This window comes from Ostrinia nubilalis, chromosome 29, assembly GCF_963855985.1.
Source record: "Ostrinia nubilalis chromosome 29, ilOstNubi1.1, whole genome shotgun sequence".
Classification (NCBI taxonomy): Eukaryota; Metazoa; Arthropoda; class Insecta; order Lepidoptera; family Crambidae; genus Ostrinia; species Ostrinia nubilalis.
In genome coordinates, this window is record NC_087116.1 from 5,116,487 (window position 1) to 5,133,486 (window position 17,000).

Below are 17,000 nucleotides of genomic sequence, written 5' to 3' on the forward strand. Positions count from 1 at the left end.
ATAAATATTTTATAAAATTTAAATATTTTAATTGATTTAGCTGCATAACCAAAGGGGTAAAACGAGCATTTTTCAAAATCTTCAGAGCTCAGTCGGCACGGGTTAATGTTGACGTAGGAAGATGAAATTTTTTATTTAAGTATGTCTGAGTAGTACTAAAAGAAATAGAGGGTATGCATTTCAATATCTAAAAAAAATTTTTTTCGGCCATATAAGGGACACCCTATTATACAGTAGTGGTATCCCTGATGTATCCAAATCTACGTGTCCCCAGGGTATCTTGTGTAGCTGGGCTCCCCTACAATGTCGATGTCGCTATCACTGGGATCCGAATCTGAGTCCGACGTGTGAGTTGTGGACATCCTCGAGTCTTCCGCCTGAATAAAAAAACCCAGTTTAATCATGGCTTCAAGTAATACCCCAATGTGTACGGGACTATTCCCACCTCTCGTTCCCACCGCTGCAACTCCTGTGTAGCCAGGATCTACAGCTTGACCGCCACAAAAACCCAACCAATGAAGGTCAAGTTTGTCCCGGGGGAAAGTTGAACTGTCAACGCCGGTGTGGAGATCGGTCTTTGGACATTAAGGCTAAATTTGTTTTACACGTTGGCTCTAATATTGGTGCCAATTTCCAACGACCCTCGTTCAAAATGTGGATCTAGAAATAGCTTGGCCCAGCGTTGGTGGTAATACCTAGACCTACTATTTTTAGATGAAAGGCGTTGGGGTTGGGACCAACGTTGGATCAATATTTACTTACCTAACTATTAGGTAGGTACCTACTAAGTTTTCATTCTACGACTTAACTTGATACTTACCTTTCTATTATCTGCTAGATGGGACGCGTGTTTTGAGGTGAAATCCATCCCTGTTGTCCCTGTAGACAAATAAAAAGTTTGAGAATTGATATTGGTAACTTTTATATAGGGTGTCCACTAGGGTGTCCCTTATATGGGCGAAAAAAATTTTTTTTTAGATATTGAAATGCATACCCTCTATTTCTTTTAGTACTACTCAGACATACTTAAATACAAAATTTCATCTTCCTACGTCAACATTAACCCGTGCCGACCGAGCTCTGAAGATTTTGAAAAATGCTGGTTTTACCCCTTTTATTAAGTAGCTAAATCAATTAAAATGTTTAATTTTTATAAAATATTTATAAAAAGAAGATAACATTACACATCAAACAATATATTTTACTTTTGAGGGACCCTTTTTTACATTCTGGATACAGATTTCCATGCTTCTGAATATTGGCCTGATTTTTGCTACACTGTGCGTAGCAGAAAAAGCTTTTGCTCTTCCTTTGCAGTGATCAAACCATGAAAATCTTGCATAAGCTTTATAGCTCTTTCAGCTGTATCATTAACTACCCTAAAGAAAGCACTTTTTAGCCTTTAAATAGGCAACATCTTTATCTCATATAGAAATGTGTCTCAGGGCGAAATTATTATCAATTTTCAATCGAGAAAATTAATTTCTACTCTTGACAGACACAAAACCACTCAATGGTTTTCCAGCAACAATAAATAAGGCAGTATTATTATCAATTCATTAAAAACAGGATAAAAAATTAGTACAAAGTCCTATTTACCATAGAAATAATCATACCTTCTTCAGATGGAATGTATCTCTTCCCAGAATCATACATACTCTCTCTTTGTACTTTTACTACAATATTGACGGTGTTTGTTCATCAAAGAGTGATAAAACGGCAATTTGTTCTGATATGAAGTACCAAAGATGTTGACTAAACTTGCTCAGAGCTGCTTTGGAAATCAATTTGTCAACACTCTCATATACCTCTTGGAAAGTGGATGTCAAGAGTTCCTTAAGGCTTTCCTCAGAGCTGGTAAGCTGGTCGTAATGTCCTTGCGTTTGTATAGAATCTTGCGTAGTGAGATATGACGATAAACCTCCGAAACATATTTGGTCTATTTTTAATTTATTTAATTTTCTTTGTCTTGCACTTTCTACTTTTTTAACTAACTTTTTGTCTACACCTTAACACTCTGGACGCCTTGGTTTTATTTGTTTTTGTTAAAATATTTTATTTGTTTTTAAATCCTCCACACCGCGGCGCTTATAAATCTTGAATTTTTTAAATAATTTTTCTTGCAACTCCCTCCAAGCATGGTGCAGATAGACAAGTTTTTTTTACACAGTTAGGCTCTGGTATGATTTACAGCTTTTCCCAAAATATAATACACTCCCGAATGATGAGATTAGAGCTTTCAATAACATTTTAATTAACTTCGCAAAATATGTTAAAAAATACTGCAAAAACTTGACGATTAACGGTAACTTTGTGCTTATTATTTGATAAATTTACGTCCCCGACTAAGAAAATACTTTTTTTATTGCTTCTTAATTCCACATCCATCTTCTAAATGTCAAACAATAGGTGTTAATCACGAGATTAATTGAGAACAAATGACAAATACCGCGAATACGCACCGCTACTGCCGCACAACATGTTCCGATGCAAGTCGGCACGGGTTATCGTACTCCAAATAAAGTAAAAATTTATTTCCGAGTGTTTTAGAGGCAAACAAACAAAACTAAGACCTATGCGTTACAAATTTAAAACTTTGAAAAATAAGGGACACCCTAGTGTCCACCCACAAGGTGGACCGACGACATCATAAAGGGTAGCAGGAAGGCGCTGGAGGCAGACCGCTACCAATCGGGCAACATGGAAAGCATTGGGGGACGCCTGTGTTTAGCAGTGGATGTCCTATGGCTGAGATGATGATGATGATGATACTGGTTGTTATTTATTTTAACTTGATCAAACAAAAAAGATTTCCCCAGGGTAAATGGTCCAATATTTTGCAAATGACTAAGGAATTTACTATGGCGCGTCTAGTTTCAGTCACCCTGTATAATACCAAGCAATGAAATCTGTCAGTATTCGTTGTGAGCAAATGGTTACGAGAAATAAACCATCACTGAACATACACTGAAAACTGTATAGGTAGCATCCCTCTGCCACCGTAAAAATCATACGACTCCATTATTCAATTACCGTTACCACACCATTTTCGCCTTTAACCCCAAGCATTAAAACTCAATATCCCATGTTTCACCTCCAGCACCTCCCTACGCTTGAAAAATATCCACTTATCATTCCATTTCCGACGTTTCTACCAGGTTACAAGGTGGATATTCGTTTGGCGGCGATCCAAGACGTTGGCGGTTGCCATGGCAACGAAGACGGCCATCTTGCACGTAACTAAGTTTTGACAACGTCTTGGTTGCGGCCCGAAGATGGCGGAATTTAATTTGTGAATCTTTGAGGTTGCAACGTCAATTACTGAACGAAGTGTGTTGGCTGATGCTTCAATTTACGAAATAATGGACAAAAATACAATTTATGATATTCATATCTTATTCTAGCTTTTCTGTGAGTTTGTGAGGATTTTTATCTGTCAGAACGCCTTTTCGCGCTCATTTTCTTTTTAGAACACTTTAAAAAGTAAAAATGTAACACTGTGTTACCAAAAGCTTTATACACTAGGTAACCCGGCGAACTTTGTCCCATCTTGTTTATAAGAAAAAATGTAGGATATCTACTAATGGTGAAAGAATTTTTCATATCGGTCCAGTAATTTTGAAGCCTAGTCAATACAAACAATAAAATATAAGTAGATTCTCTTTATAATATTAAGTAGATTAAAGAGAAAAGATGAGCTACCATGACCCATGAAAAATCCCCTTTTTACACATTATAAGCGACTAGCTTTCCGCCCGCGGCTTCGCCCGCGTGGAATTTTTCGGTTTTTTATATAACCTAATACTATGACACTCAGCAATAATGTGGCTTTATATTGGTGAAAGAATTTTTAAAATCGGTTTAATAGATCCCGAAATTACCCCTTATAATTTAACAAATATACACTTTACCTCTTATAATATTAGTACCGATATGAAACAAAATCTGGAAAATGGCTGCAAAAAGCTTAATTTTTAAATTCTTTGAAGCTCGAATAAGGTTCATATGAAAGGACTGAAAAATTACTCAGATAAACGACAAATCTGAAAACCATGATTAAAACCGAAGGCAAAAGCTAGTAAATTGAGTAAACACAGCGATTCCCTTCCCAGAATACCGTACAAAATGGCGCTTCGATGAAATTACCAGCCTTTCGTAATTGATTAATTAAAATGATTAAACTTCGCTTCATAAAGGCTGGCACACCTAATGAGCTGTAATCGGAATATTAAAATAACGGTAACGTTATAACGTTACGTTTATATGTTTGTAATTACGTATTCAAGGTGGATTCGTAGTTGGTTGGAGGTAATTAATTTGGAACTAAAACAAACGAATTGGATTCGTGGAATTAAATCATTTTCCACTGAAATACATTTTTTTCTCAGCGATATTAAATTAATACCGTTGGTTACCTTTAATAGCCAATAGAACTAAGTAGGTTTATACAGGGTGTCCCAAAATTTGCATGTCATACTGACACTGGAGTTAGCTGAGTCTAAGACGCAACGAACAAGCTTAATATGTCCATAGTTTCATAAGTTTTAAAATATGACTAATTTTATTTATTCATTTCCATAGAAATTTATATGAGTTATTTTTTAAAATGGACTTTATTATATGCGTCTTAAGCTTATTTACCTCTGGTGTCAGTGTGACGTGCAAATTTTGGGACACCCTATATGTATGAGAAAACCTGTCTTTGATTACATAGGTACTACTGAATTGAAACTTTATAGTTATTATTAGTAAGGCGGTATTTTTATGGTTGAGAGACTTGCGAGAAAGAGCTGAGAGAGTTGAGAAAAAGAGCTGTTTAAATATTTTGCAATATCGCGACCGAGAACCAACCAATAGAACGAAGAGACCCCAAATAATGGGAAATACTTAGCTAGGGCAAAGAAGAAGAAAGAAAAACATCGCGGCTGAAATTAAACTCATTATTTTTTAAACAAGTAGGCTTTTAAAGAGGGCTTTTACACGTCCAAGTAAAATATTACTTTATCTCTACCACTGCTTCGGGACAATAAATGGGCCAGTGCAGAGAAGAAGCAGCACAAAAAACTAAAAAAAAATAGCTAAATTAGTCCGCAAGCGAATTCGGGGGCGGAAAGCTAGTAAAATTCCAGAAATCTCTCTCTAAACTTCACATGTAAAACAAACTAAGATGGTTCCTCTCTTCGTTCAAACAAGTCAAAAGACCGTGTGCCGGCAAGTTTACCCTTCAAAGTTTTAATTGTTGGAAGTTGGAACCATTCTCTTAGATAATTGTTTTGGTTCGGTTCACAGCTCAATATGTATGGGGACTGTTGCAACTTTACACGTAGTATATAATTTTTAAGTTCTACAGTTTTTCTTTGTGGTTTTAGAGACAAAACCCGCATTAAAATCCGTTGCGTTGTTTTGAAGATTAAGCATACATAGGGACAGACAGAGAGGAAAGAGACTTGGTTTTATAATAAGCAGTGATTTAGGTCTGTAGGATAGATGTCTGTCTATGATTAAATAAACCAATTTTCAAGTTTTTTGGTTTAGTAGATAGATGGACCTACAAGAAACTGTAGCATGGGCTAGTTTAAATGCGAAAGTCAATCTTACAAAGGATGGAGTTCGAGCGGAAAAGCAATCGTTTCGCAATTTATTAAGTAGGTAAGTGATTATTATATTTTCTAAGGCTGAGTTGCACCACCTAACTTTGACCGTAACTTTGACGATAACCGGTGTTTTTTGTATGGAGTTTAACAGATTTTTGAAGTTTGTCAAAGTTAAAGTAAGATGGTGCAACCCAACCTAAGTTTAGTGAAATAAGTAAAACTTTTCTGTATCATATAAAAATGTCGCGTTGAGACTTGCGATTCTCTATTTTCGTGTAAGTGTCCAGCCGGGCTAGAATACACGCTGTGATATAATCTTATCGATGATTTTAGATGATAAACGTATGGGATTATCGCGTAAAATCCATAAAAGTTTTGATGGCATAAATGGCTCAAAAAGGTGGCCTCTTATTATAGAAGCTCAAAGTTGCACAGCGTGCTATAGAAAGGGCTATGCTCGGTGTTTCTTTACGAGATCAAATCAGAAATGTTGAAATCCGTAAACGTACTAAAGTCCTATTAATTACAGTCCGACGAATTAACAAGCTGAAGTGGCAATGGGCAGGGCACATAGTACGCAGAACTGACGGCCGTTGGGGCAGCAAGGTCCAGGAGTGGAAGCCACGTACCGGAAAGCGCAGCGTGCTACGTCCACCCACAAGGTGGACTGACGATCTCATAGTAGCAGAAAGGTTAGGCGCTACTAACCGGGCGATATGGAAATCATTGGGGGAGGCGTATGTTCAGCAGTGGACATCTTGTGGCTGAAATGACGATGATGATGAAAAGCTAGGCCTACTGGAGATGACAAAAGGCTATCTTATCAGCAAACTTTACCTCTCTGCTGCTGCTGCTTCCGCATCTGCTTCTTATGCTTCATCCGTCTGTTCTGGAACCAGGTCTTGACCTGGGTCTCTGACAGATTGAGGGCTCCAGCCAACTCCACGCGCTCGGGCGTTGATAGGTAGCGCTGGGACTCGAAGCGCTTTTCTAGACCTGGTGGAGAAAAACTAGTTAATAGTCTTGCCATTAAGGGTCATCTCGAAACTAAAGATGAGATTATTTATTAGATGAGGTGATCTTATTATGTATAAAGGGTGTTAGGTAAATGGGTATATGAGCCGACACTAGCCCATGTTAACATGGGCATATAAATGGTATGGTGAAGTCAGAAATTTAATATTATGATTTTCATTTTTTTAATTTTCATACGTTCATACGTTTCATAAGTTCTCGAGTGGCGACCACGGGCTGGAAAACGTAGCGTGGGCAGGCCTCCTACTAGGTGGACCGACGATCTGGTAAGGGTCGCGGGAAGAGCCTGGATGCGGGCAGCGCAGGACCGTTCATTGTGGAAAACCTTGGGGAAGGCCTTTGTCCAGCAGTGGACGTCATTTGGCTGAAACGAACGAACGAACGAATTTTCATACAAAATAAATTTTATAAAATCCGATTTGTATGAAAATTAAAATAATTAAAATGAAGATATCAATTTTCTGACTTCACCATACCATTTATACGACCATGTTGACATGGGCTAGTGTCGGCTCATATACCCATTTACCTAACACCCTGTATAGTTCTTTCAACTCATGAAGGCGAGTGAGCTTTTCTTGTGTGTGTACGTGTACATGCACATAACGATAGACGATAGTGTAATGTCTATCAAAACTTTTGAACAACGAACAGTAGCGAGCCACCACACATGTAAACTATACGCAACGCAAAGACTCGCTGCCGACGGGATCATCTTTGTATTACGACCCATGTCTCTCTATTTTAATTTACTTTTAGAGTTGTGTTATTTGGCAGCTGCGACACAAGCGTGAGCTTAGTGAAGAAGCCGCTGAAAATGTTAAGTCTGTACTACTTAATAGAAATAAAGCTATTATTCGCTATTATTTTAGTTGAAATGGAATACGACAGTCTTATTACACTATTACGAGTACTGGAATATCAATAAAAGCGGATGTCAACGGTAATATTATGGTCGCAGGTTTAAAGAAAATGCACAATATGTATTGTCTCAGCCTATGAATTCAGAAAAACGCCGCAGTCCATGCTCATGGCGTGAGAAGCTTAGCAGATCAACGATTTCAAATTCTCCAATCACCAGCATCGCTGCAAGAAGTCTGCAGCGGTCTAGATTGCTTTCTGTGGGAATTTGGGGTGGTTGGAGTAGGAAGGTAAACCACAAATCGCAATGACCAATCAAGAGGCTAAGTGCGATTCGATTGCCCTGCAGAGGTCTAACTAGTTAACTAACTATAGGCTGCTGTCTCCATTGCACGCCGTTTACTGTGAGTTTTTACACCGAGTATAGCAGTGGTGGCCAAGAGGTCGACCGCGGTCTACCGGTCGACTGCGAAGACCATTTTGGTAGCCCGCGAGAGTTATAAACTGAACTTATTCGCGCCAAGAACACTGACTATCTATCTACCTGTAAATATAGGTACTCACACGCTTCGGTCGGTCGTAACGTGGTAGTATTGTTGCTGCTAAAATGTTTTCTAAACTCTACCTTGCAGTCGACCGCAAGAAATATTTTCGAGTATAAGTAGACCTCACAGGTCAAAAGTTTGGCCACCCCTGGAGTATAGTTACAAAACTATAGTCTAACTCACCAGTGAGCTGAGGGTCGGAGAACACGGTCCTCGCCTTCCTCCGTCGGCAGTGCTTGAGGGCCGAGAGTGACAGCTCGGAGGGAGTGAACAGTGCGTGGTACGGGACCCCTGAAAACACACTTTACTTAGTTATTTAATTTTTAGCGTTAAGAGTCGCATCTCAAACTAATTTGAAAATTATAAATAACTTGATAAAATCGAACTGCCTAAGGCGGGAATTGAACCCACGACCTTTCGCTTGCCGGTCGACTGCTCTTCCAACTGAGCTACTTAGACACAGGATGAACCAGTCGAAATTTTCAAGTGTAATACGCTGTTACGGCCAGCGTTTGTTTCATCGATGTTGGGTATACCTACACTTTACTTAGTCCGGGTACGGGTCCGGGTACGGGTCCGGGTCCGATCTTACTACCAAATCTTCCTATTCTACCCTATCCGACTTCCTACTAATTATAATAAACTAGCGACCCGGACAAAATTCTTTGCGTAGTTTTAAAGAAAGGTCTATTCCACTTTGATCACCTGGCTTTGGTTACCCAGGTGATCAAGTGGACTTCCAGCGACAATTTAGTGTCCTTTGATCACCCACGGATACGATGCCCTCGGTGATCCAAGTGGACTCCAGTTAAATTATTATTTTAGTGTCCTTTGATCACCTACAAACAAATCACACCTCCTCTGAATAGTCACATGTCCAATTGTTGTACTTACATATTTTGTTTTATAACATTTTTTATATTTTATAAAAACGGCAACAAACAAATTGGACATGTATGTGACTATTCAGAGGTATGTTAGGTAGGTAGTTAGTGATGATTAATAATATATCAATAAAACCTTTATAATATTTCAATTTCTTGCATAGATTGGGATATAGTCGAAAAATGTTTGTGTTTTAAAAGTCATTTTCTCCCCATAAAAAGACCTAATCAAAATTGTACGAGATCCGAATTAGAAGCGATTTGCAACCATCTGTTTAATCAATGAAAATTATTTTATTAACAACTAGCGGCCGCCCGCGACTTCGTACGCGTGGATCCCGTTTTACCCCCTTCATCTATCTTACGCGGTTTAGATTTTTTCATTAACAATTTTACATGTTAATAAAACACATAAAATTGCATAATAGGTAACACTTTTTAAGGGACCCTCTAAACTGTTGCGACTTATTATCGTTAGAAAGCGGTATCAATTTAGTGAACACTAAAATCATTATAATTATGCATTTTGATATTTTATTTAACGAAACTGTGATAGACAGGGAAAGCCGCGAGCAAAAGCTTTGTTTTCATGCCATTTCAAATACATAATTATCTCGATATCATAAAGAAAACACCTTTATAACAAGTTTTGACCTTTTTTTGGTTAACTATGGCTTCGTGTTCAGTTTGCATATAGCCAGTGTCAAGTTTAATAAAATTAAAATATAAATAAAATTCAGTAAAGATGTGGCACTTTACTGAAAACGCGGACTTCTTGAGAGAACTTGAAATGTTGTTGCTGTACTATTTTGTTTCATTTGCTTACACACACGAACGTTCACGAAGACTTCTACGTTCACGAAGAATCTATAAAAACGAGAGGTCACTGACTCACTCACTCATCACGAAATCTCAGAAACTACAAGTGCTAGGAGTTTCAAATTTTGCATGGGGGTTCCTTTTAGAACGTAGGTGCTCACTAAGAACGGATTTTACGAAACTCCACCCCTAAGGGGATAAAACGGGATCCAAGCGGATGAAGTCGCGGGCGGCCGCTAGTACTTAATACACCATTTATTACACATTAATAGGAAATAAAACTGCTAAATTACGCCTCAATTTCCCGGCAAGAAATCTTTTCACCCCATGGTTTCACCCTTACAATATTTGAAATGACACCATCGATATCATCAAAGTTTGGTTCCAGCAAGAAAATCACTAACTTTAGAGGCGCGCCAGAGAAACGTGGAACACGAGCTACGAAACGTAGCTGCTACGAATTTTCGTAGACGCTGTGATATATTTCGTAGATGCTGAGAATTTTCGTAGATACTACGGAATGTCGTAACTACTACGAAAACGTCTACGAAATTACTTCACTGTAGCAAAAAAGCTTTTGCGAAACACAAAAATTAGGATTAGTATTTTTTATTTCAGTTACTTTTTTGAAAGTTTGACTGAGTTTTTGGGGCATTTCTTTTTATCTCAAGGCACTAGTTGGGCATAACGATTATATCCCACTATTATTATAAGTGAAAGTTTGTGAGGATGAATTAATAGATTTTTGTATTAATCCCATATTTTATCTTATATTTTAAAGGTGAACACGAGTGCTTTTCTGTGATAGAATTCGCTGGCGAGCCGCGGGCAAAAGCTAGTATTATACATTGAATGCTCCAATCCAAAGCAATTTTTGAAGGATAATAAGTTTTTCTTCATTTAAAATAGAGAAACACGGGTCTCAACTTGGTCTCAACGCGACATTTTTGTGTTTTCTCTATTTCCTTCTTTCGATTTATAAACTTTCCTTGCCACATATTACTTTACCTAATAGCCAGCAATAGTTATTTTTTTTTATTAAACTATGCAATTACAAAGCAAAATTATTACTTTCCGTTAATTAAACTTAAATAGTAGGTAGTTAGAAGGTGTTTATTGTTATTCACATCGTATTTTTCAAGGCTAAATAAACCACGGATCTAATTTTGATAACTGTGGTATTTGACCAATTATTGTTTTTGTCGACAAGGAAAAATCCAATAGGAGACAAAAACTTTCTCATGTTTCATAGCGATAAGTGCCGTCTCTTTTTAATATTTCTTTTTTTTTTTTGGCGTACAATAGTGTTCTATTTTCTAATTCTATGAAATAACGTAAATGCGCCTATTACCGCCAGTTTAAGCTGTCTTCGGATAAACGTTAGAAAATTAGATATAAGACGTGGTGATAGAAAAGACACTTTAATTTATTTATAACAATGATGAAGTAATCTTTGAATTCAAGTAGTAACAATGAGTATACAATCACACAATAATTAATAAATAGCAATTTAATCTGAAAAAGCAGTTGTTTCTATTACCGACCTATAGACGAGGTGTGTTTCTATTAACGTTTTTTCTGTTTCTATTACCGACCGCTAAGAATATTTCTCTTCAATTGGGTATATTCCAAGAGGCACGGGTTCGATTCCCACTCAGAGGCTCGGGAACCACTTGATTTTTTCAAGTTAAATTTGTTTTGCTTTTAGTTTTAGTTAAATTTGTTTTTTTTTTCAAGTTATTTTTTTTTTAATTATTAAAAGAGAAAAGGCACGCTTCTCGAAAATAAATAAATAATCAAGCAGAAATAGTAAAATAATAAAATTCCTCTATTATACTTGATTACGCGGTACCCGGTGTTCTAGTGAGTAGTGGGGGTCATTATTTAAACTGTATTTGAGTTTTAATAAAATTTAATTTTCATTTAATATTTTATTTCTATTTTTAATTTGACTATAAATTTTAATTAGTTTTTGATTGATTTTAATTGTGTGTAATTGTGTATTTTAATTTAAACTATGGACAATTGGACACTGTCTGTATAATTATTTTAAATTATTTTTTATTATTCAAAAGATCTTAAAAAGTTACATAGTAGTTGTGATAACGCATGATTGGTTTGGTGTCATGTCATAAATGTTAGTTATATACAAAATAAAGGCTTATAAGTCTTCGCAGGTGGCGTTATAGTTATGAGGCGGTAATAGAATTAAGTATGAATATAACTTTATTCTATTAGCGACCGTAAAAAAAAACAGTAACCAGCTAAAATATCTACTTTAATGAAGACGTGATCAGTGAAGTGTCATTTTTATTTGGTTTTATTTTATATCAAATAGGTACTAATTAGAATTTAACAGGTTTTTATAAAATCTATTGTCATACATTATTAGAGATATTCTTTAATGTTCATTGCAGTTTTATGCCAAACCTATGACAGTTAACATATGGCGTTAATTGATTTAACTATGTGAAATATTCTTATGAATCGAGAAAGATAACAAAATGTAGATTAAATGCGTAATTAAAGATATAAATACTAAAATAAAAAACGTTATCAAAATTCTAACAACGCCATGGGTCGTTATTAGGAACCAAATTATTAAAAGTGTTTCTATTACCGCCCTTATTTAAAATTGTATTTAAGCGACAAAAATACAGCGAGAGGGCTATATTGAAGTTTTATTAAGGAAACTAAAGTACGAATTAATATTGTTATGCAAAAACGTGTTGGTATACTCATTTTAAATGTGTTAAAATCGCTAATTAATAACAAGGTGCACCTTAAGTAGCTGGGAGCGCGTCAGTATGAAAAGTGCGCCCGTTGCGGGCGCGTCCCAATTAATGTCAAATAACTCCGTTTACTGGTTATTTACGAACACAAACTTTAATCGTTTTGATAGTCAATAAACATATCTAGATATTTTTTAGGTAACGTGTTTTCTGGAACCGGTTATTATGTCTTTCATGAAAGAAAGAAAAATAGGGCGGTAATAGACTACAAATTTTGGGGGGTCGTTAATAGGCGCACTTACGTTACTGCGCGGATTGCCATAAAAAAAAAATCTATGAATCAAATTCATACGGCGCGATACGAAAACTTATTAAAAAGATAGCCCGCCGTTTTCTCCGTAACACAAAATCTTGTCATCACAAAAAATGATGCCCAGGGTATAATCAAAACCTAACGAGGAAGATAATTCCACTATTTCACCCTTTTATTTCAAACAACTGCTCACTTAATTGTCACGAGTTATCGGAAAGATAAGACTGGTTAAATTGTGCCAAATCCAATGTCATAGGTAACTATTATTAATATTTCTTAGCGAATTGAGTCGCTTCTCAAACAAAATTTTAAATAAACAACTTGAAAAAATCGAACTGCCTAAGGCGGGACTCGAACCCACGACCTTCCGCTTGCCGGGCGACTGCTCTTCCAATGTCATATTTCTTGTAAGTTAGTTTTGTGTAGTGCAAAAAGTAGGTATAGTATAAATGCAAGTAGGTACAAACCTTGTGACAAAAAATACGGCGCTTCTACAGTTTTATAAGTATTAGGCGTTTGTAAGTAAGCTCCAAGTGCCCCCATCGCCACCTGAAGGTACGACCCTTCTCTGGGCACGTGAGGTCTTATTTCATTTGGTACAGGAAAATAGGGCTTCGGATCAGGCCTTTCATATTCATAATTCCGCCTAGTGTCTGCTACAGGAGTCTTCAAATTTCTGTTCTGTTGTCCTCTGTACAAAATGTCTTCGATCAAAAACGAGGTTTTCGTGGACTGCTCTTGTCTATTAGTGTCTATGGGCGATTCACTTCTCGTTTCCTGTTCCATTTTTCAATTTAGCGGTATTTGCGTTCGGTTTTCCAAATTGACATTTTAGTTTTTTTTTTTTTTAAATTGTCATTAAAAAACAACAAAAAAGTTTTTAAATTTCCGTAAAGCTGTAGTATTGATTGTCACTAAATAATTGAAAAATATGCACTAGATTTTCTTTTCACTGTTTAAAATTCGATCACAATTTAATTTTCACATAAAACCACATTTTTCTAAAACCTCCAAACACTCCCTTTTCCGAAAATAAAAAAAAAGATTCGAAAAATTTAAATCGCCACAGATCACGCGCGATTAATTTTCGCGGCAAACCACAATCGGGTGGCGGTCCAACAAAATGTTTTAATCGATTTAATTTTGTGTTGGCAGAACGGCTCGTTTGCTCCACAGACGGGGTAATACTGCTGTGTAGGGGCGTTTACATCCCCTATCCCGCCCCAAGGGGCTGGGGGTGGGGTGGATATGTTACGGTCAAAGTGATAAATGTGAAAATTATGAATAATCGCCGGTTATTATGAATAATTACCGCATGATTTGGTAAAAGTGATTAATATGAGATCATTTATGTGTGTATAAAACTAAATAGGCGGCTTAGGGGTGGCCCAAGGGCCACCCCCGCCGCACCCTAACCTATTTTTCACTTTAAATCAAAACATTATGTTATAGGCATCATGGAAAAGTAATATTATGCAAGAAACATTCCAAACTCATTTATGCCAAATTATATTAATATATGATATCAAAACGTTCAAAAGTTTGGCTGTACACGAGCACGTACACAAGATGTTGTTCTCTTTTATGAAATTTGTTAGTACTAAGCTTGAATTATTAAATAATCTCTGTTAAATGTGATTCATTTATCACTTTTACCGCGACTGTCGGTAATTATTCATAATAACCGGTTATTATTAATAATTTTCAATTTATCACATTAACCGTAACAGATACACTTTTTTAAGCAGATCGTCTGCAGATGAGTCTGGGATATGGATTGAGTGGGTTTGCAATCGATTTTCGGTGCTTTAGCGATAGAACCTTTTTGTATAGTCCGCGCCACAGATTTTGGCAGTTTTACAAAAAGTGTGGAATTAAAACCGATTGTTTTATAGTCCATTTAATTTGAGTGAACATGAATATATTTAAAACACGGTCCAGTAGATATGTATATTTGTAGTACTTGAAACATGTGTATTTGTAAAGAATAATAAGGATCATTTCTGTGAAAAAAGTAAAATTAAAAAGAATCTTAGATCTCAACATGCTTATAACATTTGTATTATTGACATTTGTTTTTTATTATTATTTTAAATTTTTTATTAACATATTGTACATCCGAAATGGATAACTGTTGAAGCCACTAAATTATTGTTACCACCTTTTGTACACAGTTTTGACAATAAAATTATGATTATCTACACTAATATTATAAAGAGGAAAACTTTGTTTGTTTGTTTGTTTGGTTGTAATGAATAGGCTCAAAAACTACTGGACCGTTTTAAAAAATTCTTTCACCATTCGAAAGCTACATTATCCACGAATAACATAGGCAAAATTTTATTTTGGAAAAAAATAGGGTTCTGTAAAATATGTAGATAATGTAGTCCACGCGCGCGAAGCCGCGGGCGGAAAGCTAGTTGATTATATTTTCTTTTACCAAATTGCTTATTTGACACGAGCGTCATAGAAATAGATGATCGCAGTTACTGGATTAAGTAGTGGTTTCAAGAAAACCATTTTTCCCCAAGACTTCTTTTATTAGTATCCAAGTACTTGATTCCCACACATTACAAACAACATACCTACTTAGTTAGCTCATTCTTGTCACTTAAAAAAATTGCGAGACATTTGTATGGTTAACAACTTTGCTGCGGCAGTAACTTTCTAATACTTTCCATTCCTTCGGTACAAGGTCAGTAAACCTGGTATTAAAACTTACATTGTGGCGGCACAAGGCTTAAAGACCTTGTAATATTTAAGATATATTAATTTTATTTTTGGCTTCATGTTAATAGATATTGTGTTTTTTTTCTTTGAATATTAATAATAATGCATTTATTGACATACACCTGAAGGCGTTCGTGAATAACTTGTTTAGTATAAAAATTATAGCTATATTCAAAATACAAGGCTTATGCACCCTGTGCCGCACTGAAGTAGGGAAGTCTGGTGGGTATTCTAGGGATGTGAAATACAAATATCGATAGTTTAAATTAAGTTTTAATAAAAATTTAAAAAAGTAACAAACAAAGATGTTTTAATAATTTAGTCTAAATATTTTACAAATAAGACATACGTGCATAAATACTTAAATCAGCTATATTTAAAGAAAACATATTATTTAATAACATTTAGTTACAACTTCAAATGTTTGTCACGAAAAACATTATTTAAATTAGCAATAAATCGTGTAGCAAATCCCAACTAATCCCAACTAATATTATAAATGCGAAAGTAACTCTGTCTGTCTGTCTGTTACGCTTTCCCGCTTAAACCTCGCAACCGATTTTGATGAAATTTGGCATAGAGATAGTTTGAGTCCCGGGAAAGAACATAGGATAGTTTTTATCCCGGTTTTTGAAACAGGGACGCGCGCGATAAAGTTTTTCTGTGACAGACAAAATTCCACGCGGGCGAAGCCGCGGGCGGAAAGCTAGTTAAATTATAATCAATTTGCAGTTTTGATTTTGTTTGTTTCTCTTGACGCCATGTCGACATGTGCATTTTTTACGAATGCGAGGCAACACTGGCTGCACGAAGCTAGCGTGGGGTGCGGTACCAGGTGCGTAGGGTACAAGGTCTATAGACCTGGTTTCGCACTCAACGTGTTAAGGCTACATTTTATCACGAAACTAAAAATGTTTTTTAAGAAGTTGTAGCCTTTATTGTCAACATTAGTTGATTATCTACGAGTATTAAATAATATAATTGGCAATTTTGCCACCGGCAAAGCACTCTAATATCCCAATTTATCCGTCCCAAATTATAATAACAACAATAGGCACAGTCAGCGTCATATATTATAGTTCATGTTATCATGATCAGTCGACGAAGGACATGATGTCGTGCCCTGAGTGCCCGAACAACTGCACGCAGGAGGATTCATTTATTAAATGCTGCTGACAACGCCATTCTTGTAGCGGAGTTTTGGGCTGACACTGTGTAGGTTTGTTGTCGACACGATAAGAAGAAGATAGTTCATGATACCCAAAGTAGCCAAAAAATTTGGAATAAGGTTGTGTTGTCAACTTTTTGGCCACTTTGGGTGTCACGAATTATTTGACGCTGTTGTATATCGAACCTAGAGCAGTATCTACATACTCTCTAATCTGTAGTGTCTACATAAAGACTCCAAAGACTTTAGCTAGAGGTGTTGTAGTTCTTGCAACTCACGAAAGCAAGTGAGCTTTACTTGTGTGTACGTGTACATGCAC

General features: G+C 36.3%; 1 protein-coding gene across 1 annotated transcript; it reads right to left on the reverse strand.

Moving 5' to 3' along the window:
* Nucleotides 1-244: 244 nt before the first annotated feature.
* LOC135085582 (brain-specific homeobox protein homolog) lies at nt 245-13,569 on the reverse strand. The gene is made up of 5 exons (XM_063980354.1): nt 13,251-13,569; nt 8,219-8,326; nt 6,432-6,590; nt 821-879; nt 245-377 (listed from the first exon to the last, which is right to left on the reverse strand). The coding sequence occupies exons 1-5, from the start codon at nt 13,567-13,569 to the stop codon at nt 261-263; spliced, it is 762 nt and encodes a 253-aa protein (XP_063836424.1). The 3' UTR covers nt 245-260.
* Nucleotides 13,570-17,000: the final 3,431 nt, after the last annotated feature.

Coding starts and splice junctions, on each gene's coding strand:
- LOC135085582 (XM_063980354.1), bottom strand. CDS start 13,569: ATGGAACAGGAAACGAGAAGTGAATCGCCCATAGACACTAATAGACAA. Junction 8,327..13,250: donor GCCGTATTTTTTGTCACAAG/GTTTGTACCTAC, acceptor GTGTGTTTTCAG/GGGTCCCGTACCACGCACTG. Junction 6,591..8,218: donor CTCCGACCCTCAGCTCACTG/GTGAGTTAGACT, acceptor TTTCTCCACCAG/GTCTAGAAAAGCGCTTCGAG.